General features: G+C 44.7%; 1 protein-coding gene across 2 annotated transcripts in view; it reads right to left on the reverse strand.

Moving 5' to 3' along the window:
* Nucleotides 1-25,037, reverse strand: part of HSPA4L (heat shock protein family A (Hsp70) member 4 like) — a 61,710-nt gene that overhangs the window by 22,476 nt on the left and 14,197 nt on the right. For both annotated transcript variants that reach the window (XM_030564130.1, XM_030564131.1), the window contains exons 4-12: nucleotides 24,264-24,386; nucleotides 22,873-22,972; nucleotides 19,660-19,793; nucleotides 11,429-11,673; nucleotides 11,268-11,344; nucleotides 7,833-7,984; nucleotides 7,044-7,150; nucleotides 6,398-6,531; nucleotides 2,508-2,710 (exon numbers count right to left, since the gene is read on the reverse strand). In XM_030564130.1, the coding sequence (XP_030419990.1) occupies nucleotides 2,508-2,710; nucleotides 6,398-6,531; nucleotides 7,044-7,150; nucleotides 7,833-7,984; nucleotides 11,268-11,344; nucleotides 11,429-11,673; nucleotides 19,660-19,793; nucleotides 22,873-22,972; nucleotides 24,264-24,386 (1,275 nt within the window). The remainder of the gene's footprint in view (nucleotides 1-2,507; nucleotides 2,711-6,397; nucleotides 6,532-7,043; nucleotides 7,151-7,832; nucleotides 7,985-11,267; nucleotides 11,345-11,428; nucleotides 11,674-19,659; nucleotides 19,794-22,872; nucleotides 22,973-24,263; nucleotides 24,387-25,037) is intronic.

A 25,037-nucleotide genomic window follows, 5' to 3' on the forward strand; every position in this document is an offset into this window, starting at 1 on the left:
TGAATTTATGATCAAGGCACACACCAAGATTTTACCAGCAGGGACAGAAAATAGAGGAAAAAGATTTCAGAAAAGTGAAAGAAGGAAACCACCAGGATTTAGCAAAAATCTGGATGGAAAAGAAAAGGAAGGGAACACTGAAGTTGAGTCTAACTGGGAAAAGAGTTGTAAATGGTAATAAAGAAAAGTGATAGTTTTGGAGGAGAACAGGAAGACAGAAATTGCAGGAAGTGTGTCAAAGTTGGAGAGGCAAGCTTGAATGGAGGGGAAGAGACTGAACATAAAGAACTACATTTGGAGGGTGTGTCATACAAAGTATCAATGAAAAAAGGCAGATAATGGAAACAAAACAGGAGGATACCAAGAAAAGAAATCTGAGGGATGCCAGGAAAGAAAGGAACCAGAGATACTGGAGCAACAGCAGAACATGTCAAGCTCTGTTGCAGAAGCCAAAAGATAAAGTCCAAAATGAGCAACAGCAAAAACAGTGCACAGATTGTAATAAAGTCAGACTTCTCTGTACTTGGCTCAAAATGTTCACTTGTGACTTTGAGCAGTTTCTCTGGAGAATCATAGAATGTCAGGGTTGGAAGGGACCTCAGGAGGTCATCTAGTCCAACCCCCTGCTCGAAGCAGGACCAATCCCCAGACAGATTTTTGACACAGGTCCGTAAATGGCCCCCTCAAGGATTGAACTCACAACCTTAGGTTTAGCAGGCCAATGCTCAAACCAATGAGCTCTCTCTTCCCTCACCCCATAAGAGTGGAGATTGTATTGGAAGTCCAGGCAGTGAGAATACAGTATGCTCATGAATCTTTCCTATGAAGTGTCAGTGGGTAAGACAGATGAGTGGATGATGAATTTAAGTTAGCAGGACACAAGAGCATGTTTTAAGGCAGAGAGAAAGGAGCACTGTTGAAGAGGAATGGTCCCAGATGGCTAATAGGAGGGGCACCTCATTCAGAAACAACGAATGCAGGAATGGAAAAAAAGGAGGAAAGTTCTTAATTGACTTGGTCAATACGGTCTGCGGAAATTTGCAGACAGTCACCAGGAGTTGAAAGTGTCACAGTCACAGAACACAGGAATGGTTTAGCAAGCTCCTTAGGCAGAACTGAATAAATAGAATGGGCAGGGGTAAATAAACTTATAGTTGAATAGCAGGAAGTCGAGTCATTATTTTCACCTGAGGTACAAGTATAAAAATAGTGGATGCAAAGCAAGAGCCACGATTGGCTATCAGTCGAGTAAGATGAGGGTAACAAAATAATATGTGGGTGGAGTTGAAGATAGAGGCTAGAGAGCTGGCAGAGCAGCAAGTATCAGAAGGGACAAAAGATCAGAGGTTAAGATTAGAGGCGGCAGAAATTAAATGAGCAATAGCATGAAGGAGGAGTGAGAGGAGTTCCTCTTATTGCCAGAAGGCTGCATGATGCTCTTGACATCCATTGGGGTCTCCTGGGGAGTTAGGACATGCTCTCTCAGAGCCAAGCAACAGATTCCAAGAACAAAGGCAAAAATTTAGACTAACAGCTAAAACTGTAGTCCTGTACATATGAGCTGTTCATGTGGCTCTCTCTTTCTAAGGGTCCATAGCAGGAGCAGGAAAGAAAGGTATTTTAAGCTTGCCCATTGCTTTACCGACAGTTGCAGGTCTGCAGTTGTGCATCGTAGATGATTCAGTGTCATGCAATTGTCGTATTCTCTTCTCCCTAAAGATAAGTCTGGTGCCCTCCAGGGGCTGCATGCTTTTAAGGTTAGGACATGCTGTGGTACTGGAACTGAGATGAAGACTTGAGCTGATGTCCGCCTTACGGGGATTATGTCACTGACTAGTATATCACAAAGTTTACAATGCCAATTCCTCAGTATCAGTGATTAAATATGGCATAAAATTGTTTAAAAACGGTAACATTTCCCCACCTTTCAGTCATGCAAGCATGTTTGCACTTGAAGGTTTTCATGATTAAAATATATATAATGAAAAAATGCAAACAAATGAAAATTTAGTTGATTGTAGTTAAAGATGAAATATAGCGATTTTCCATTAAGATGCACAGAACCTAGAACTGTTTTCATTAGTAAGCTTCATTCAACAAGTAATTAATTTTATGAAGTGTTTTATAAAGTTTGTTGGAAATCATTAAATCTTTCCTTCAAAAGCAACATAACTGTTGCCATTCAATGCTAATATTAAAAAATGCTGAAAACCGTTAGCAGAAGAAAAAAATTTGAGGAAAATGTAACACTTTTCTATGGGTATCTGTGTGAATCTTATTTTCATTTGTCCTTTACACTTTAAGCTCCTTGGGGAGTGAAAGAAATGTGTCTTGTGTAGCCCTGAACATATCATTACTGCTTACTTAAATAGAAAGCTGCACACATACAAGATTAATATGGGAAAATAAATCACTCAGATGTAGCAGACTGGAATTAACTACGATTTAATCTCTGATTCACTGTTCTTCTGTTGCAATTACAAGAGAAGTTTTACAGCTTTACATACCAGCTCATCATCTTTGCCTTGATTCTTACACAATGATTCTGTGTCCATAGGTACATCACTGTGATCTCCTTCCACATTTTGCTTCTCTATTACTGATGCATTAGCCACACTGAAGATTCCATGTACATTGACACGTACTTTAACCTTCACTTTGGAATTGTCACCGTCATACTGAGGACCAACATTCTGAATAGCAAAACGCCCTAAACAAAAAAGCAGCATGAGGATTAAATTGGTTTTCTGGAAAGTCTAGAGGGGCGGTCATTCCTCAAAAATATTCCCCAGATCCTCTTTCACTGCCACACATTTTAAAAGGCCATGAAGTATTTCTCCAAAACACAAGTATTTGTACGTTTAAAGGGGTAACTCAGTAGCTAGAACAATGTCTAGTTGTTCCTCCTCTCCTGTATATAATAAATATATAGCTGTGAAGAACTCCAGTGTCTATATTCTGTGAGAAGCAATGGATCTAAGGAGAAAATGAGCACAGGGTTGGGAACCAAGTAGTCCTCAATTTTAATCTTGGTTCTGCCATTGACTGTGGCACTTTGGAAAGCCACTTCGAAAATCTGCCTCAGCCTTCCCAATTGTAAAATGAGGATCCTCCTTACATAAGGCATTGCAATAATTTGTACAGTGATATTAACATGTAAAACACTATACAGAAGTACCTTTTTCTAAGTACCCCAAACTGATAGAGTTGGGCTCTGAGGTCACTGGAGGTCTTATTGACAAACACATTACAATCCTGGAAGATTGGAGGAATATACTTTGTACTTCATCCCATTCTCTTAGATCTGCCCTTCAGATCTTTTTTCTTTTTTTTCAATAATATAGTTGCCCTCAAAATGGTGGTACCACCTAACCCTTTGACAATTTTACAACTTCATTCCCCTTTCAGGAAGGGGGGGGCTAAATTCCATCAAGTCCTTCTGCAGATTATTCATTCAGCTCTAACTGCAACCATTCTGCTTTGATACAGACTGTAGCTATGCCTCTTACAGCACACTGCAAAATTGCATTATGGAAATAACAAAGAAGGCTGCAACTGAAGAAAACTTCAGCTAGTGCAGAATCTGGTTCAATTACGGGCATGTTTACAAGGGACATAATGCCTTTTGTTCACCTGTACTGGATTCCGACTAGTTTCAAGGTGCAAGCTGAAGTGCATTACAGTGCTTAGTGACTCTAGTGCCACAAGCAATAACATGGCTCAAAAAAATGATAGTTACCGTGTATGTGGATATTAATTGCTTACCTTATTTTCAAACTACACCTGCACGCAACAAAAAAGTTTACCAAATGGCTGCTACTCTGGTGATGACTGACATGAAGTTTCAAATTCAGCTGGTTTAGTTATATGTAAACAGAAAAGTCTGAGGGCAAGGCTATGAAAGGGGTGTGGGGTACTCTGGCCATCTCAGATCCTTCTATCCCTCCTTCAGGGCCAAGATGATAATTATGATTCTCAAGACGACGGGAAGGTGGATAGGGAGTGTAACTGTATAGTCAACCTTCAAGAACTCTGGTCACAGGTGAGTAACCTCCATTTCTTCAAGTTGCCTCTTCCCATTCCCACTTTTGGGATAATTTAGAAAGTAGTACTCTCATCCAAGGAAGGAGGGATCCAGAATCCTAATTAAACAGCAACTGCAGTAATGCTCTACCAAAATAAATCACCTGATCAGAATGCTAACTTTAACAAACAGTGCTTCATAAAATGGGAACATGCCTAAGGCATCCCACTAAAGCTGCCTTTGCCCTTGTAGAATGTAATCCAATTCCCACTAGGACAGGAGTAGAGAAAACTTTATAGCCTTTCTTTATACACTGCCTAACCTACTTAGACAGGGCATGCAATTACATCCCAATGCCTTTATTATCTCCCAAAAGAAAAACAACCCCTCCCCAATTTGTTGACTTTCTAAATAGGACTAAGAAATTGAGATAGAAAAGTAAAGCATTTTTAGCAACTAGTTTGTGGAACTTTGACATATGGGAAAAGGACACTGGCAGATTACTTAACTGGTTGAGATAAAAATCAGTTACCACCTTAGCCAAAAAATGAGGAGTATCACTTTGTTCTTATGGAAAACTGAAGGCAAATCAGCCATGAGTTTGCTTACTCTTCTAGCAGGTGTTATAGCTATAACAAATGCTATTTTGACTGATAGATGAAACGAACTTCACCCAGAGCCTTCCCAATTTGAGTTGGTTATGAACCCTTGATGGTGTTGGAGCTTTAACAGATGGTCCCCTCTAGACAACTTCATAGATCTCTTTAGTATGTCATGAGTAACTATAGTCTTCTCAGTTAGATTGCGATAAGCAGATATGGCTGCTAAGTGAATTTTAACAGATAAGGAGGGACTAAACTGGAGCTGAAGTAGGGAGTGCACTGCTACTAGATCAGCGGGTCTCAAACTGTGGGTCGGGTTGCCAGGATTGGCTTAGATTTGCTGGGGCCCAGGGCTGAAGCCCCAGCCCCACTGCCCAGGGCTAAAGCCAAAGCTCAAGGGCTTCAGCCCTGGACAGCCGGGCTCAGGTTGGAGGGGCTGAAGCCCTTGAGCTTCAGCTTTGGCCCCCCTGCCCAGAGTGGTGAGGCTCGGGCTTTGCAACCCCCACCACCTGGGGCAGAGGGGCTTTGGCAGGCTCAGGCTTTGGTCCTCCCTCCTGGGGTCATGCAGTAATTTTTGCTGTCAGAAGGTCACCGTGCACTGAAGTTTGAGAGCTCCTGACCTAGACCAAATATAAGGCAAATCCCAGAGATATGCCCCCAAAGTATTAAGCACATCAGCTTTCTGGATGTCAGTCTAGACTTCTCTGTGCCATCAGCATCTCTGTGGTAATGGCCCAGGCTCACCACTTGCATCCACAGTCAAAGCCATAGTTTCCATCTCTCCAAAGGGGGAGTATCAACCTTTTTCTATGAATACAGACCAGTTGATGATAAATTCAGACATTCTACTGAATCTAGACCCACATTCACTGTTCCTGACAGCTTAACCCATACAAGTCTGACCAATCTAGAGAGGTCCTATTTACTAGAAGTCTGACTGATAAATTCCAGGAATCGTAGACTTCCAAGTGCTATGGACTTCAAGTGGAAAAAGTCTCTAGTTTAGTGATTTAGTAATGGGGTTCTCAAACTTCAAATTGAATACGAATCAAAGTGACGCAGTTGCAAAAAAGGCTAATATTCTGAAGTGTATTAACAGGAGTGTCATATTTAAGACACGGCAGAAAACTGTCTCGTTCTACTTGGCATTAGTGAGGCTTCAGCAAGAGTATGGTGTCCAATTCTGGGTGCCACACTTTAGGAAAGATGTGGACATACTGGACAGAGTCCAAAGGAGAGCAACAAAAGTGATAAAAGGGTTTAGAAAACCTGTCCTATGAAGAAAAGTTTAAAAATCTGGTCAGGTTTACTCTTGCGGAAAGAACACTGAGAACGGACCTGACAACAATCTTCAAATATATTAAGGGCTGTTATAAAGAGGATCAGACTCAATTCTTCCCATTGTCCAGCGAGAATAGGACAAGAAATAATGGACTTAATTTGCAGCAAAGGAGATTTAACTTAGATGTAAGGAAAAACTTTCTACTTATAAAGGATAGTTAACTTCTGGAATAGGTTTCCAGGGGAGGTGTGAAATAACCATCACTGACTGTTTTTAAGTACAGGTTGGACAGAACTAGGTTTACTTGGTCCTGCCACAGTGAGGGGGTCTGTACTTGACACTGAGGTTCCTTCCAGCTCTTCATTTCTATGATTCTATGCCAAGACATTTGGCTCAGTGATTTACATAAATCATTTTGAATGAATCTTTTTTTAAAAAAAAGGTGTACAAAAGATTATTTAAAATATATTTTCTATGATCTGTCCTCACCTATTCTGGGTTCAGGATAAGGTATTTCATTTGGATGGGTATAATATGCTTCCAGATCAAAAGGTTCCTTCTTGTGGAAAGTAATAACTTTTGAAAATGGAGCAGCATGGTTCTTACTGAAAACTTCACATTCCCTAGAGAAATAAAAAAAGTGTTCAAATACAAGTAACAGTTTATAGAATGACTATGAATCAAATTATATTAAACCCTGTTATGTTAGCTGTGAACATCGATGCAAACCTAGTAACTAAATGAAACATTTAATATGCATTTGCTTTGGCGCTGGAAAATTATCTTGCATTCTCTAACTTAATTGAAGTTTGAAGACAGAATGAGAGCTATAAGCTCAACCACCAACTTGACAATACTACATTTTACATGCACCTCTACGTAGAAAGCTTTTTGATGTATACAAAGTTAAAATTAACAAAGTTATAGTAAACGAATCAGAACAATCTAACATTTGACGACTGAAAATAACCGATAGTAAAATGGTACGCGACTCCAACTTCCAGAGGCAAAATGATTAATGACAATACAGTATAAGAGTTAGACTAACTAGATGAGCTATTCTATGGTGTTTGCAGGTTTGATTTTCCCATACCATCAAGTTTTTTGTGTACTTTTACTTTCAAAGTCAACTTACCCAGTTCCTTCCTCATAAGAGGACTTCCATCTTAGAGTTATTGAATAAGGAACAACATCGGTGATCGAAAACTCACGCACTTTAAATGCTGGGGAGAGAATTGCACACTGGAAGAGACACCAAATTTTGATTATGCATATAGTTTAGCGAAGGAACACATTTATGTGAATTTAGCATTGTTACTCTTCTATAAAGCTAGCATGTTGGCCATGATTATCTTAGAATGTAAAATGTTTTTAAAATGAACTACACATACTAACACTGGGGCAATTTTAAGTCACTTTCATTAAGGATTATCTTCTTAGTTAAACTGATGAAGAGAGGCTCTAGAGAGTCATTTTAATTATAGTAACATATAGCGTGATTATAGTGACTGCCAGCCAGGGACCTCAATGAGTTTTTAAAACAGACTGAATTAAGCTTCAAAGCTACTATGAGAGGTAAACACCCCTATTTTACAGATGAAGGAAGTGACTTACCCACATTAGTGCAAAAAGTCTGTGGCAGAACTAGGAAGAGAACCCAGATATTCTGACTTTCACTCCTTTACTTTAACCACAAGACCATCCTTCCCGTCATTACTCTCATAATTACTACCAAATGTGACTACAACAAATGTTTAAATTATTAGTGAATACAATAGTGCAAGAAAGAATGAATGCTTAGTATGAAGACCTTAAATCCTGAGATGAGAGACATTTTGTTTAACCTGCAGCATTCTCTGACTTTCGGTTAGTGAACAATTTCCAGCAGACTAGAAATGACAGACTAGAATCTTAGCAGCCATACCTGTAATGCGCAACCTCTTGCAACAGCTTCATCTGCATTCAGTGTAGTGCTGATATCTTTACCGAAGAACCTAGATATTTGTTCCTTCACTGCTGGGATTCTAGTGGCTCCACCTACAATTTCTATACTGCTTATGTCTTCACGCTGTAGTTCTAGAAAAGACAGTTTAGGCCGTAAGTTAAAAAAGTTAGCTTCAAATTGCCCAAATCTGATTTCTCCCCCCGCACCCTCTTTTTTTTTTTTTTGGACATGTAGCTAGAAATCGCATACCTTGGATTCTCACTCCTGACTGAAAAGCTCAAGGGGTTCTTAAAATCAAACTGAATTACCTAGACACTTCAAGAACCAGTGAAGACAGGCCAATGGCCAACACTGTGCAATGAGAATTTTATATTAAATTGCAATGATTTATACTGTCAAACAAATCCTTGCCCCTCCTTTAGTCTATGGGCATTTCAGGCTGCAAGTGCAAAAATCAAGAATAAAAAAGTTACTTATCTTAGTGACCGTGGTTCTTTGAGATGGCTGTCCACATGGATTCCACTTTTATTGTGCATGTCCCATGCACACACAAAATCAGATTCTTTTGACCAACAGTGTCCACTGGGACAGTGCCTAAGTGCGGCTATTCTCACATCCACTTCCCTCCCCTCCCCGGAAGGCACATGGGGCCTAACCATCCCATAGTTGTTCCCCCAAAATACAGAAGCCAGATGGTACAGGATTCCATAGCAGCAGTGAAATAGGACAGTCAGAGATTCCATGAGGACATCATCTTAAAGAACCATATAGTTACTGTGAAGTAAGAAGGACTCTACCAAATTCATGGCTGTAGCGAGGTGGCAACATACCAGGAGGCTGAAGAGCCAGGAAAGCCACGCCCCCCATGCTGGAAGCTATGGGACAGGACAGGAAGCAGAAGTATAAAATGCAGGGCACACCGCAGCTCAGTTGGGCTGCAGCAGCCCAGGGAGATAGACGCATCTCCTCCGCTGCCAGAGTGGGACGAGAAGGAGCAGCTCCTGGGGCTGCCGCCTGAGGACTGACCAAAGCTTCCAGGGCTGCCACCTGACCGAGGCACCGAGGAGATGCTGGGGTTACCGCCTGAGAATTGGCCAGAGCTCCCAAGGCTGCAGGCCAGCCGAGGTGCCAATGACTGGCTGGGGCTACCACTGACCACCAACTCCAAGGAGATGGAGGATGCCTACAGCACGCAGGTACCAAACCCCAGAGAGGTAGGGAAGTAGCCAAGGGAAACTGTCTGGTTGGGCCTTGGCCTGATACTAGGTCAGTGTGTTGCGGGCGGATCCCTGTTGACTCAGTGGCAGACCACTCTGCCACTGTTAGGGCCCTGGACTGGGACCCGGTGGAGTAGGGTGGACCTGAGTCCCTCTACCCCCTACCAGCTCACCCCTGGGGTGGCCGCCTCCCCACATTGGGCCAGGAGGCCTGTTTGCTGCCTTACTGCTCTGTTGTTGCGAGGAGCATCTGCAACACAGAGATCAGTGCCAGAATCACTGACACAGATATTGGTACTAAGAGAAGTCTTAGATAGGTACTGAATTCATTCTATAATCAAATATAGCCAAGGCAGCCGAGGGACCTGTCTGAGCTAAACTATTATGTTCAGTAGTCTGACAAGATCTAGGACTCATTTTATTAGGTCCTGGGGAAGGTGATGTAGGCTGGCACTCAATGAGGTCCAACCTGAGCTTCAACTCACAAGAGTGCTAGCTGAGGAAGCCTGTTCTGACTTAGTAGGCCCTTTTCCCCTCTAGTTCTGAAGATGCTTTCATACAGTGCACTCCTGAAGAGAATTTATAAACAGACATCTCTCCTCCAAGATGCCACAGAAGAGAAGGAGATACAGATTAAACACCTATCAGGGATGTACCCCTCTTCAAGGCAAAAAATACAAACAAAAAAAAAAAAGGTACTTCAAATGCCTGTCATTGAGCAAAATAGCCACATGACAGGAAGGAACAATTTTTAAACACTGGTGATTTTGTTTCAGCCATAGTAACAGGAAAAATCCCCAAAATTAATCCAAGTGTTGCGGGTTTTGTTTGTTTTTAAAGACAACGGGTATAAAGGAGGAAAAAACTAAACACACACAAAGTCACACAGTGCATAGACATGAAGCCACTGTAGGGGTTCTGTCTCACTGCCATGGCAGTAAGAAGGAACAGTTGTGCCTGCTCCGTTCTTTACGCCCTCAGGTTTGAGGGGTGGGAAAGGTACGTGAGAGAGGGCATCCAAGGGCAGGTGCAGCCCCAATGATGCAGCTGGCCAAGAGAATTTGATGTATGCATGGGTACATGTGTGCCAGAAGTAGAATCCATGTGGACAATCACTTGAAGATGAATCTAATTATAGAGTTTCTTGGGTGAAATTGATTCTTTTTTGGGCTGCAATACAGAAATAAGAAAAACAGAAACATTCAAAAGAAACATGATGAACAATCTGCATTTGTGGTTTCAGGTCAAAGTTGCAATTCTGGATTTGGGTCGTATGGGCATGACTAATATATGCTCTCAGGCAACTGTCAGCCATTGTAAAACGTATTATAGCTTTCAGGTTCTCTTCTCTCGCCTCATTTTTGCATTATTTATCCAGTCACATTTTATTATGTCAGCTCACAAAAGATGATATTCACAATTTTTCGTTCCCTTTACTTTTAATATGTTTAAGGGGTAGATCAGAGAGTGGCTTTTATCTGTCTCTGAAAATCCGTCTAGATTTATTTAGCCCCCAAAAAAGGAAGTTTTCACATGTGCTGCAGGGCTTACACTGCAGGCTTTGCTCCTAAATTCTTCCAGTTTTATCTGCACTGACCACACTGCCCAGTCCCACTGAGCATTGTTGTGAAGCAGCTACTTCAATTCTTCAAACCCTTCTGATGACTCACGCAGAGGGTTATTTCAGTAGCACATAATTTTTTTTATTAAAGGAAAAACAGGAAGTTAGTTATATATAAAAAGCTGTCCTAAAAGAAATGTAAAGGTTGCAAAGTCAAACACTTAAAAGTTCAGAAACACAAAAATTAAGGTTTCTTGGTCAGTTGTAACCATAGTGCAAGCATGATACTTTAACTCCATGATTATATTCTTTTTTTTCCCCCTCTCAGAACCCCACCACATTCATTATTCAGGATGAATGGTGCTCAGTAAATCAGATACACATACTAAATTGTGCCATATTTGAACCAAAAACCCCATTAAAGAAGTTAAACAATCACGTAATTACAGACCATATCACAATGCACACATGGCAAGGGGAGGCAAATGAAGCTGGCCTCCACGACCTTCACTGACATTTAACTTCTCATTGTTTAGCTTTGCAACTTTTAACTTTTTATGGTATTTAATAAGGTTTAGCAGTTTTTCTTTTGAGCCAGATAACAAAACATAGTACCCTGAATTAACTTCTACTTACTAGCTTGATCCATTACTGTTCTTAGAGGAGGTTCCACTTTAGCTAGGAGAGGAGCACATATCTGTTCAAATTGAGCTCTGCAGAAGAAGAAATATTGCGTTATAGGAACAACTAAAACCACCATATTCTGGTTGGAGTTAGTATAACATGCAGTACTGTACCTGTTCATCTTACTGGAGACATCAAGGTCATCCATGAAGCACTCAATGTTGAGTGGGAGGTCAGAAGCATTTGCACTCATAAGTTTCTTCAATTTTTCACTTTCCTGATACAAGCGCAGCAGTGCCCGAGCATTCTCTTTCACGTTCAGTTTATATTTTGTCCTGAATTCCCCACAGAAGTAATCTACTAAAGCCTCGTCAAAGTTTCTGCCACCCAAAAAAGGGTCAAAAGCAGTAGCCAAGATCTGCATAGAAGTGAAATGTGTCAAGTATATACTGATCCTCTACTTCCTGCCAAATCAGCATTTTCCATAATGTTCCCCTCCACTCCGCGAAGCTTATGGGCACATAGAACTGAGCAGTTCTGGACATACAGAAGGAAGAACTGAGATCTTTATCTTGTCATGCTGAAATCTCCCTTTGTAAAAATATGCCATTCCATTGAGAAAGTAAAATCTGCTAATACTCTTTCTTGCTTAAGTTTTCCACTGGGTATGCATGTCCTTGTTCAGATCACAGCATGCCTAGGGCATTTATCCAAAAAGAACTGAGTCCACAGAGCACTTTAATTTTTCACACAACTTTTGCAGCTGCTGTGTTTTGTTACTGAAAACAAATGTAGTTTAGGATAAAAAAGAATTAAGCCACTACTACCCCAGTCTTGAAAGCAGAAAGTCTTACAGATTCAACAATTTTAATTTTGTTGAATTAAATATACTTAGCAAACATCCCTAAGTTAGAGTTCAAAGAGTCAACTCTCCTCCCCCACTCGCTTTCAATGCATGGCTGGGAAAAGTGCAATTCAGCTATAGCCCACTTCATTTTTCAAGAAAGTTCAGCAAAGCTTCATTTACACCGGAGAGGAGGTAGAGAAGTTGGTTCTGTGACTTCTCCAGTTAGAGATGAGATAATTGTACTCTTGGTCCATAAAAGATAGGACTTTAACGCCATGCACACACTTTCCAATTCTAACTTCTACTCAGAGAGATTCCTTGGCTGTGTAGCTAAGCATTCTCCTTCTACAGTAAGCTGCTGAAGAAATGCCATGAAGGATAGTCATTTAACAACAAGAATGCAGGAAAGCTTTCATGTATGAAACAGTAGTAACTAATACCGCACATACTCGATCATAAGCTGGTTCGTTTATAAGCCGCCCCCTCAAGATGGATAAGTAAAAAAAGACAGTTACTCACCTTTGTAACTGTTGTTCTTCAAGATGTGTTGCTCATATTCATTCCAATTAGGTGTGCGCGCGCCGCGTGCACGTTCGTCGGAAGATTTTTACCCTAGCAACACCTGGCGGGTGGGCAGGACTCCCCCTGGTGTGGCACCACTTTGGCACTGGATATATACCCCTGCCGACCCGTCCGCTCCTCAGTTCCTTCTTGCCGGCTACTCCAACAGTGGGGAAGGAGGGCGGGTTTTGGAATGGATAGGAGCAACACATCTCGAAGAACAACAGTTACAAAGGTGAGTAACCGTCTTTTCTTCTTCGAGTGCTTGCTCATATCCATTCCAATTAGGTGAATCCCAAGCCTTACCTAGGCGGTGGCGTCGGAGTGAGAAACTGCAGAATGCAAGACTGCTTAGCCGAAGGCTGCATCGTCTCTAGACTGTTGGACCAGGGCATAATGGGAGGTAAAGGTGTGTACTGAAGACCACGTAGCTGCTCGGCATATCTCCTGAATAGGTACTCGAGCTAAGAGGGCGGCCGATGAGGCCTGAGCCCTGGTCGAATGTGCGGTAATAAGATCCGGAGAGGCGTGAGCTAGATCGTAGCACGCCCGAATGCATGCTGTTATCCAGGACAAAATCCTCTGGGTAGAGACGGCCTGGCCTTTCATCTGGTCCACCACTGCAACAAAAAGTTGGGGCGTTTTGCGGAAGGGCCTTGTACGGTCAATATAGAAGGCGAGCGCCGTCATCAAGTGAATGTAACTTCTTTTCCATACGTGATACATGCCGTTTGGGGAAGAAGACCGGGAGGAATATGTCCTCGTTGAGATGAAAGACTACGTTAGGGAGGAATGCTGGATGTGGGCGTAGCTGGACCTTGTCCTTGTGGAACACCGTGTATGGTGGCTCCACCATCAGAGCCCGAAGCTCAGAGACTCTCCTAGCCGATGTAATGGCTACCAGGAAGGCAGTCTTCCATGATAAATATAAGAGCGAGCAGGTTGCCAATGGCTTGAATGGGGGGGATGTAAGTTTCGTTAGAACTAAACTGAGGTCCCAGGAAGGGGCGGGGCGTCGCACAAGAGGAAATAGACGCTCCAGGCCTTTGAGGAACCTCAAAACCATGGGGTGGGAGAAGACGGATAAACGACTTCACTGGGGTGGAAAGTAGAGATAGCTGCTAAGTGTACTCGCAAGGATGAGACTGCGAGGCCCTGTTTGAGATGGCAGAGGTAATCCAAAATAGTGGGGATGGAAACCTCCGTAGGTGCAACATCCCGCATGAGACACCAGCAAGAGAATCGTTTCCACGTGGCTAAGTAAGTAGACCGGGTAGAGGGTTTCCTACTACCCAGGAGTATCTCTTGTACTGGGGCAGAGCAGCGTAATTCCGATCGGGTTAACCATGCAGGAGCCACACCGTCAAGTGGAGGGATTGCAGGTCTGGGTGGAGAAGCCGGCCATGGTCCTGCGTTATCAGGTCCTGATGGAGGGGCAGGGGGATCGGGTCGGCTATCGAGTGGTCCAGTAACGTGGTGTACCAGTGTTGCCGGGGCCACGCAGGGGCTATCAAAATCAGTCAAGCCCTGTCCCTACGAAGCTTTACGAGAACCCTGTGCACCATTGGGAAGAGTGGAAAGGCATAAAGCAAGTGGTTCGCCCAAGAGATTAGGAAGGTGTCCGATATCGAGCCCAGGGTGAGACCCTGGAAGGAGCAGAAACTCTGACACTTCATGTTGTTGCGGGAAGTGAACAGGTCTATGTGGGGAAAGCCCCACTTCTGGAAGATGGAGTGAACAATGTCCGGGCAAAGCGACCACTCGTGGGCGAGAAAGGATCTGCTGAGATGGTCTGCCAGGTTATTCCGGACTCCTGGGAGGAAGGACACTAAAAGGTCTATAGAGTGGGCTACACGAAACTCCCACAATTGGATCGCCTCCTGACAAAGGGGGGAGGATCGAGTCCCGCCCTGCCTGTTGATGTAGTGCATTGCTGTTGTATTGTCCATAAGCACTAGAACACAACGGCCCTGTAGATGTTGTTGGAACGTCTGGCAGGCGAGGCGGACTGCTCTCAGCTCCCAGACGTTTATGTGCAAGGACAGCTCTTGAGCTGACCAGAGGCCTTGTGTGCGGCGATGGCCTAGGTGTGCCCCCCAGCCAAGAGACGAGGCGTCCGTTGTTAGGGACACTGAGGGTTGTCTCGGTTGGAACGGCATCCCTGCGCACACCAGGGAAGGCGTTGGCCACCAGTTGAGGGAGCCTAAGATGGTTTGAGGAACGGTGACGACCATGTCTATGGAGTCCCTGCCTGGGTGGTAAATTGAGGCAAGCCAGGCTTGGAGGGGACGCAGGCGTAGTTTGGCGTGCTTGGTTACAAAAGTGCACGCAGCCATGTGACTGAGAAGGCTGAGGCAGGTAGGGGCCGAGGTCGTTGGGAAAGTTTGAAGGCTTTCTATGGCCGAGACTAGCGTCTGAAACCAGGGTAACGGAAGGGAGGCTGTTGCGAGCTTGGAGTCTAGAATGGCCCCAATGAATTCTATTCTTTGAGTGGGCACCAGAGTGGACTCCTCTAGATTGATCATGAGGCCCAACCGCTCGAATAGGCTCGTGATGGCGGCCATAACCCTGGTGACTTGGGCCTCGGATGTCCCATGAACCAGCCAGTCGTCTAGGTAAGGAAAGACGCTTATGCGCCGACGATGGAGAAAGGCGGCCACTACCGCCATGCACTTTGTAAATATGTGCGGGGCGGTGGAGAGGCCAAACGGAAGGACTGCAAATTGAAAATGCTGGTGATGAACCATAAACCATAGGTACCGTCTGTGCGGAGGGTAAATTGAGATGTGAAAGCATGCATCCTTCATGTTGAGAGCAGCGTACCAGTCTCCGGGATCCAAGGATGGGATGATGGTCCCCAATGACACCATGCGGGACTTCAACTTCTTCAGAAAGACGTTGAGACCGCGCAGGTCTAGGATGGGATGGAGACCTCCTTTTGCCTTGTGAATTAGGAAATATCGGGAGTAAAATCCCTTGCCCCTGAATTCCTTTGGCACCTCCTCCATAGCTCCGATTCAGAGGAGCGTGCGAACCTCCTGCCAGAGGAATTGCTCGTGAGAGGGGTCCCTGTAGAGGGATGGGGAGGGTGGGTGGGTGTGAAACAAATTGAAGGCGGTATCCAAATTCCACCGTGCATAGGACCCAACGGTCTGAGGTTAATTGGGCCCACGCTGGGAGGAAGGAGGGAAGGCGGTTGGAGAACTGAAGAGGATCCTGGGAAAGGACTGGTGCTCTGCTTTCGGGCGCACCTTCAAAAGTTCGATTTTGGTCCCGCTGATGGTTTGGCAGGAGCGTTATTCTGGCCCCCTTGGGAACCCGATTGTCTCCTGCGGTTCCCATGACCACGCCTCCTGTTAAAGTCTTGTCATGGCCTGGGCGGGGGATAAGGGCACTGAGGGTGGGTACAGAAGGACCATCTTTGGGTTTGTGGAGTATGCATCCCGAGGGAACGCATTATGACTCAACTGTCTTTGAGATTCTGGAGTCTAGGGTCCGTTTTCTGAGAGAAAAGGCCCTGTCCCTCAAACGGAAAGTCCTGAATAGTGTGTTGCAGTTCGGGGGGGTAGACCCGAGACCTGCAACCACGATATTCTCCTCATTGTAATGCCCGAGGCCACGATTCTGGCCGCCGAATCAGCAGCGTCGAGCGAGGCCTGCAGGGAAGTCCGTGCCACTTTCTTCCCTTCCTCCAGAAGGGCTTGGAATTCTGGGCGGGAGTCCTGTGGGACTAGTTCAAAGAATTTACCCACCGATTGCCAGGTGTTATAATTGTATTTGCTGAGTAGAGCCTGTTGGTTGGCCACTCGCAGTTGGAGGCCTCTGGCACAGTAGACTTTACGCCCCAATAGATCCATCCTTCTAGCCTCCTGCGATTTTGGGGCAGGGGCTTGTTGGCCATGACGCTCTCTCTCATTCACAGATTGAACAACCAGAGAGCATGGCGGAGGATAGGTATATAAATACTCGTACCCTTTAGAGGGTACCATGTACTTCCTCTCCACGCCTCTGGCCGGAGATTGCCAAATGGTGTCTGCTTTGGCTTGGATAGACCGTATGAATGGCAGAGCCACGCGAGTTGGCGCATCTGCCGACAATATGTCTATGACCGGGTCTTCCACCTCCGGGACCTCCTCCACCTGGAGGTTGATATTTAAGGCAACTTGCCTTAGAAGGTCCTGGTGGGCTCGGAGGTCAATCGGGGGCGGGCCCGATGAGGTGGTACCAGCCACTGCCTCCTCTGGTGATGAGGAGGAAGACAGGCCCGGCACGACTGGATCATGCAGTGACTCCTGTTCTTGAGGAACTTCAGGGTCCGGGAACACCTGAGGGTCTGGCGCCAGAGCCGAGTCGTCTGTACCCGCTGGAGGAGGGCAGCTAACAGTGGCCTCTGGTGCTCGGTGTTCCGACGGGGCGGAACGAGATGGTACTGTAGGCTCGCCTTGGGCCTGATGATATGCCCAAGGTGTCCAGAAGGACCACTGAGGCGCTTGTTCCGTGCCCTGAGCCTCCTGAAGGAGAGAGCTCTGCGGGTCTGAGTCCCCATACACGGCGCTGTCAGCGTGCGAAGACTCAGATGGGTGCCATGATGGCCATGGTGGAGCAGAGTTCACGTGAGAACGGGCCCATGCGCAGGGTACCGTACGTCATGCCATGCCGGAGAGCAGTACCGGGAGTCGTACCGGTGCTGAGAGGTTGACCGGGACCTGTGACCAGCACGGTGCCGGGAGGTCGACCGGGATCGTGAAGCTTGGTGGTGAGAGCGGCTGCCGTGAGAACGGTGCCAGGAGCTGGACCACCATCTGAAGAACCGGTCCGGGGAGCGGGATCTTGAGTGGTGCCGTGAGTACGACCGGTACCGAGAAGGGGACCAGTACCGGGACTGCGAGCGTCACCTGGACCAGGACCGGTGGCGAGATCGGGAACGCTGGCGAGACCTCGAGCGTGCCTGCCTGCGGCATTGATGGAAGGTGGCCTGACCACGGCCGGCTTCCCCACTGACGCAACAACCCGCACCAGCAGTGCCGGGGGTTGAGGGAGGGTGGGCTCCGTTAGAGCAATGAGTTCCCTCGCTGTTGAAAAGGTCTCTGGCATGGTGGGAACAAGAAGCTCTACCGCGGCACGTGCCGGGGAGCTGTCACGCATCAGACTCGACGGCTCTTGCATGGCCGGAATCAACGGTGCCGGGATCGCCGGTGCCGCGGCAGTTGTTAGTGCTGGGTGACTCGGTCTTGGCTGATGCTCTGACTGCGGCGTGGGTATTGGAGCCACAGGAGCCGTGGCCTTCTTGGCACGTGGGGAGAGGGAGCGGTGTCTTCTGTGCCGGTGACGGCTGGTGCCGGGGCGTCTTGGTGGTGCCGGCGGTCTCCAGTGCCAACGAGGCACTTCTCCCCGGCGCGGACTGTGCGGCACTCGGTGCCAAGGCTGGAGGAGTGAGGGCCGCCTCTATTAGGAGCTGCTTAAGGCGAAAGTCTCGCTCCTTTTTTGTCCGCAGCTTAAACGATTTACAAATCCAGTACTTATCTGTGAGATGGGATTCCCCAGGCACTTTAGGCAGGAGTCGTGGGGGTCTCTCGTTGGCATCGGCCGGCAGCAGGCCGAGCACGGTTTTTGAAGCCCGGTGAACCAGGTATGGGCCTGGGCACCAGGAGAGGGGAAGGGGCTAATCCCCAATCCTCTAAGTATATACACTAACTACGTTAATAAAGGTTAATAAAGTATAAACTACAACTATAACTATACAACAAGTACTAGAATGGTGAATAGCTAGGGAAATGGAGATCAGCTAAGCTGCGCTCCATTGTTCCAACGACCGATACGGGCGATAAGAAGGAACTGAGGAGCGGACGGGTCGGCAGGGGTATATATCCGGTGCCACAGCGGCGCCACACCAGGGGGCGCCCTGCCGACCCACCGGGTATTGCTAGGGTAAAAATCTTCCGACGAACGTGCATGCGGCGCGTGCATAAGTAATTGGAATGGATATGAGCAAGCACTCAAAGAAGAATGGAAATTTTTTATGATCCGTTCATAAGCTGACTATAATTCAGGGGGATCAGCAAACTTTGGCTCCTGGGCCATCAGGATAAGCTGCTGGCAGGTCAAGATGGTTTGTTTACCTCGCGTCCACAGGCACGGAGGTAAACCTAAGTAAACAAAGTGTCCTGCATGCCAGCTACTTATGCTGATGGGCCAGGACAGCAACTTGTGGGGAAATTTTGAGGGGAGAGGAGAAACCCATGACTACCCCCCACATGACCCCCACCCCTAGCCCAGGACCCCAACACTCTCTATCCCATCCCTTCCCACCTTATCTGGGGAGAGCCAGGGGAAGATGTCTCTGGCCTGGCTGGAGCTGCTCCGGCAGGGTGGGCAGAGCAGCCACAGCCTGCTCCGGCAGGCCAAACTGGGCGGCACGGCCGCAGCCTGCTCTGAAGGGTGGGTCCGAGCAGCACAGCTGCAGCCTGCCAGCCCCGGAGCTGCAGCTGCTTCAGAGGCTGGGGGAAGAGCACCAAGACCAGAAATGGAGAGACTCTGGCCCTGCTCGTCCCTTCTGGCTCTGCTGCTTCTCCTTGCTCCCTCTGCTCAGCCTGCTCTACGGGGTGAGGCCAAGCAGCACAGCCCCCTGAGCTGCAGCTGCTTTGGAGGCTAGGTGGAAAGCAGCATGGCCAGAAGCGGAGAGAGACTGGCCTTGCCTCTTTCCTTCTGGCTCTGGTGGCTGTGCTGCCTCTGCTGGGGGGAGGAGTTGTGTCCCACTTCTCCCTCTCTATACCCGTTCATAAGCCGACCCCCTTCTCTGGTGCTTCCCTTTTTTACTAAAAACATCTGGCTTATGAACAGTATATATCCTGTATTTACTACAAACAGGTTAGCCCACACCAGGAAAGACATTTAACCATTCAAAAATGCACTCCAATGAAGTTTCCTGAGCACTGTCCCAATTAAGCAAGCCTCTGCTTAGCCTCTGATGCAAAAATGTAGTAAAAATAAACTTACCTTCAGTTTTCCTTTGTTAAAAGCACAAACTGAAACTTGGTATGCAGAATGTCCCATATCTACAAAGACTATATTTCTTGGTTTCTCCTCCAAGGCTGGTAGGTCTTGCTTATAAATTCCATAAGCTAGTGCAACTGTTAAAAAAAAAATCAAGCAATTTTCAATAATTAAACAGTTTTTTAAAAAAAACTTTAACTTAAGGCTCCTTTAAAAAAAATTAGGACTGTATAAAAATTCACTTGCGATAATATATATTGAAAGTCTACACTAATTTTCACTTTGTTAACACTGAATGATTTTGTTCTAAAGTAACAAAGATAAGAGAAGGTTACTCACCTGGTGCAGTAACTGAGATTCTTTGAGATCTGTCCCCCTGTGGGTGCTCTATTTCAGGTGTTCGTGCATCTCTGTGCCGCTGATCAGAAAATTTCAGCACCAGTGCCCATCTGGGTCACACATGCGCCATCTTAGCCTCACGGTGCCATCGGCAACTCATCTGGCACATGTGACCTGATCCCCTCAGTTCCTTCTTTACTGTAGAGTGCATAGTGTGAATTCCGAAGTAGAGGGAAGAGGGATGGGTCGTGGAGCACCCATGGAGACACACATCTTGAAGAACCTCAGTTACTGTATCAGGTGAGTAATCTTTTCTTTTTCAAGTGATGTCCCTGTGGGTGCTCCACTTCATGTGACTGTAAGAGCAGTGCCCCCTCTGTGGACAGAAGGGGCTTTGGGTTTTCTGAGTGATTGAAGATAGTGTGTTAGGCCCAGCAGCGTATCAGAGCCTAAGGTCTGGTCAATTTTGTACTTCATGAATATATGTTCAGAGGCCCAGGTAGCTGCTCTGCATATGTCTATGAGTGGTACACTGTTTAGAAAGGCTACTGAGATTGCTATAGATCTAGCTGAATGAGTTCTGATCCCCAGTGGAGGTTGTTAATTGTTTTGCTGGTAGCAGAGGTGAATGCACCAGGAGATCCATTTTGAGATGGAACTGAGGGGGTTCAGGTAATTTGCGCTGGATATGGCGCCAACAGCACTGCAAAACAGGGACTGCGCATGTGCAACTCAGACAGGCACTGCTGCTAAATTCTCTGTCTCAGGGAAGCACTGATGCCTGAAGTGGAGCACCCACAGGGACATCACTCAAAAAAGGACATGCCATGGACAGTGGTCCCCAAACTGTGGGGCGTGCTTCCCTAGCAGGATGTGGAAGAACGTCTCGGAGGGCACGGGCCACCCCTTGAGAGGATGGGGAAGGAATGCTCCAACTCCGTTCCAGCCAAGCTCCCTGCCGCCAGCTCCTCACTCTAGAAAAGTCACTGTGATTTAAATTGCTCCACCTGGGTCCCACACAATGTACTCTGCTTTGACACTCCTACAATGGAAGCATTCATCACAGCCGCCCTTCTTTGGGCAAGTGAGAATTTGATCCACCTTCTGCTGTAATCAATCATGGCTCTCTGATTGGCTGAAGAATCTGTAATACAGCAATGGACAACTGGAATGAGCAAATCACTCACTCATACAAATGGTGTTTGTGCCAATGCTGTAACTGGACTCCAGGCTGAGACAGGCTGGATGAAGCAGAGAAAGATATGTACCTAAATTTGAGGGGGAGAAAAAAATCTGATTTGGATGGAGACTTCATAATGACTATGAGTTAAGCATTTTGTCAGATGTCAGATTGACAAAATGTCCATATTGTAACCAAAAGATGCAATGTTATTGCACCTGTTAATTAAGGATAATGGATCCAGTTGCCAGGAGAGGCAAGGAATTCAAAAGTACACTAACAAATCTGGAGTGTAGAGGCAGATGCTACATCATTGTTGATAGAGAAGAAATAGATCTGAATATTTTTTTATTCCCAAAAATAACTGGAGGGACTAAACTGGTAACAATTAGTTTTCCACAAATTCTTTTCAGATTACTATTCCTTATTTATCTTTCATGATGAAATTTTAGAATGAATGGTCTATTAACGAAGGCATGGGCAGTTATGACTACTGTAGTCAGCATTTCAACACAATTTATATTATTCTTGTTTTCAAATATGAATGAAAAATGTGACTCCCTATTGCATTGGTCCCCAACGCGGTGCCTGTGGGGGCATCTTGACGTGCTCGCATCCTGGCCCCCGGGAGAGCATCCACTGAAATGCTGCGGCAGGGACACCTCTCGATAACGACGCTTGTCCCCAACAAGTGATGTTATTGAGAGGCGTCGCCCCCGAATTTTGGCGGAGACGCCTCTCGATGACGTTGCTTGTCGACGGCAAGTGGTGTTATCGAGAGGCGTCGCTGCCGTGGCATTTTGGCGGATGCTCCACCGCCGCTGTGGTCCTTTGGCTGGTGCACGCCAGCCGAAAAGGTTGGGGACCAAAGCCCTATTGTAATATATATTGAACCCATACATTAGTAGGACTTCACCAAAACCAGATGAAGTTTGAAACATGGTACGGTCATAGACTGGAATGCAGACTAGTACTCTTGGCTTGATTTGAGGATTGTGGGAACTTATAGAATCAATCAAAGTAATTTCTAAGTATGCTCAGTAAAAATTTGCTCTCACTTAAAGCCCCACAGAGTCCAATTTGACTAAGCATCTGCCTGCAGAATTGATGCTTCAAAGAAGAATAAAAATTATGGCTTCTAGATGTAATTTTCTTGTATTCTATTTAATCTGCAGGAACTATTTGCCCTCAGACTTGAATCTTTCCTCTATTTCTTAAATATTAGTTTGTGACAAAATAACTATCTAATTGACACGTGTGTGAGAGAGAGGATCTTTTCCGCAACACATCCATCTCCCTGAAACTAAATACTACTAAGAAGAGCTATCTGGTCTCAAACCATAGACATAAATTACCCTGTGGTATGGAGCTTGGAATGTAGCAGTCCTGGTTTTAATGATTAAATAATAAAAAAAAAAATCACTCCACCCACACCCCTCACCTTCCAAAGACTTTTTTTAAGTGGAGAACACTACTACAGATGTAGTATTTTAACTGGACTTTCAGAGAAGAAAAGCGTGACAGCTAAACTATCAATATTTTGTAGGTTACTGTATATATTTCTAACATGCAATTGGTTATGTAATGATTATTCAGAATCAAATCTTCCAAGTTTAAGAGACTTTAAAAAGCGTAACACTGTTTTTAAAGTGTTACACACTTATTCTTGCTCTGCTTCTAGCAAGTATCATATTTACCTGCTGTAGTTTCATTCATCAGCCTCAGACAGTTTAAACCTGCAACCTGTGCAGCTGCCATTACAGACCTTCTCTCAGCATCAGTGAAGAAACTAGGGACCTGTTTTCAAATAAAGGTTGTAGTCCATTATACATACCTCATGACACACAAAATGACACTTGAAAAGTTTATATAGCCATAAAACAAAACAATTCCACAAATTTGACTAATGTGTAAATTTAAGATGCCAATCATATTTAGTTAATACAGACTGATTAAAATTGCTAGATTTTTTTAAAAGTTACTTCATTACAAGTTCCAATTACCCAAACTGGTATTAAGACAAATATATATCCTGCATTGTCAAGATTTACAGAATCAGTGGAAGTCCAGATGCAAGATGCACAAGTGTTTCTAAACACAAACTACATTTAATATATTTAACACTAAAAAAATTCCCAGATAGCATAAGATTTCAAGAAACAAGGTTCAGATCTTAGTAAATAATTAAACTAACTTTTTGTTAACAGAGAAAATATTTAAACATTTATATAGCACAGTAAAATTTTGGCTCACTTTCTAAACAAAGCCAGGACATGTCTGACCCCATAAGCTATCTAAACATAAGAAACAAAAATATAAAATAATTCCAAAGACTGAGGCTCCCTATTACAGGAAGCTACAGCTCAAGCTCAACTCTGGAGGGGCTGAAGAGTGTATCAGAATGAAGAACAGAAGGGAGGCAGAAAGAATGAAGCTAAGATAAAAATAAGATCACACACACACACAAAAAGGCACAACCAAAGTTGTTTCATTTTTTTAAATTAGAAGCTCTTCGTGGCAGAGTCTGTATCTTATTTGTATGGTACATATTACATTGGGATCCAAAATGTGCTATGAAAATTATTTTTTTACACTGTGGTTCCACAAGCAAAAAGAACTGAGAGATTTTGTAGAAATATACAAGTTAGGTATAGCTCTCACATTTCAGGACAACTGCCGGTGGGGCCCTCAGAATCACAAAGTTTCAGCATATATGGTCTAAACTTTTTGTACAGTAGATCTAAGATCTAGCTATAGGATGGGAGAAATTTTGTAGCATGTGTTAGGAAGCCTACTGCTGTACCACAGCTGTCTGAGGAACACCACAAAGTCATCAAGCAAATTTTGGCTTTTAACCCCATGGACTATAAAACCTCTACACAAGATCTGCCTGTTTTTTTCTGGTAAATAGGTATCAGATATTAAGAATATATTTTGTGCTTTTCAGCATATATTTACAGTTTTATTTTCTTCTGGGTGATTCTGGCAGCACCTCACTTGGCTATTTTCCAGTTCACACACTATTAAAATGTACTGTTTACATACAATTACCTATAAGCAGAACTCTGGTAAATATATTATAACTTACTGAAATCACACAGTCTGCCACTGGTTTTTTTAGTGCACTTTCCGAAGTCTCTTTAAGCTTGGCCAAAAGCATTCCTGTAACCTGTTCAATTGCAAATGGTCTCTCTTCATCTAGGTATCGCACCTGAAACACAAGATTAAACAATTGCAAAGCAGACATGAATATTTTCACAGTACAAAGAAATGTTCTGTTTAATGGGCTGTTCCATCTCAATATTTCTTTGATCTTTAAGTCCTAAGTGCAACCACTTTGGAGGTTGACAGTAGGTGTCACTTCACACTAACAAGATAGCATCTAATTATTTTAGACAAGAGTTTCCTCAATTTTCTCAAAATTTTCAAATAGGAGCAGAAAAATACAAGTATTAAAAATAAGATGGAACCAAACATGTCATATGTCAAGTCAGAAGACAAACTAAAGTCCTCCCAAAGATAAAAAGTCACATGTTTTGATTTCTCTTTTAGAGTTTGTCTAGTTTAGATTTCAAGCCCTTCTGGGCAGTGACATATTTTTCTCTAAGTTTTCGCTACACCATGAGCCCAGACAACACTCAAAATAACATCAACTGATGCTATAGCTATACACTGCTTATTCCACTGAAAGGATTTGAGCTGGCTGGCTGCATTTGTGTACAGAAATCCTCGAGAAACCTGCATTAACTTGGGAGACATTCAAAGTACTGAAGTATCTGTTAAAAAAGCAGCCAACATATACAAAGATAACCAGTTAAATATTAGGAATTCTGCACAACTCAGCATTGCACCACCTATTAAA

This window comes from Gopherus evgoodei, chromosome 5, assembly GCF_007399415.2.
Source record: "Gopherus evgoodei ecotype Sinaloan lineage chromosome 5, rGopEvg1_v1.p, whole genome shotgun sequence".
Taxonomy (NCBI): Eukaryota; Metazoa; Chordata; order Testudines; family Testudinidae; genus Gopherus; species Gopherus evgoodei.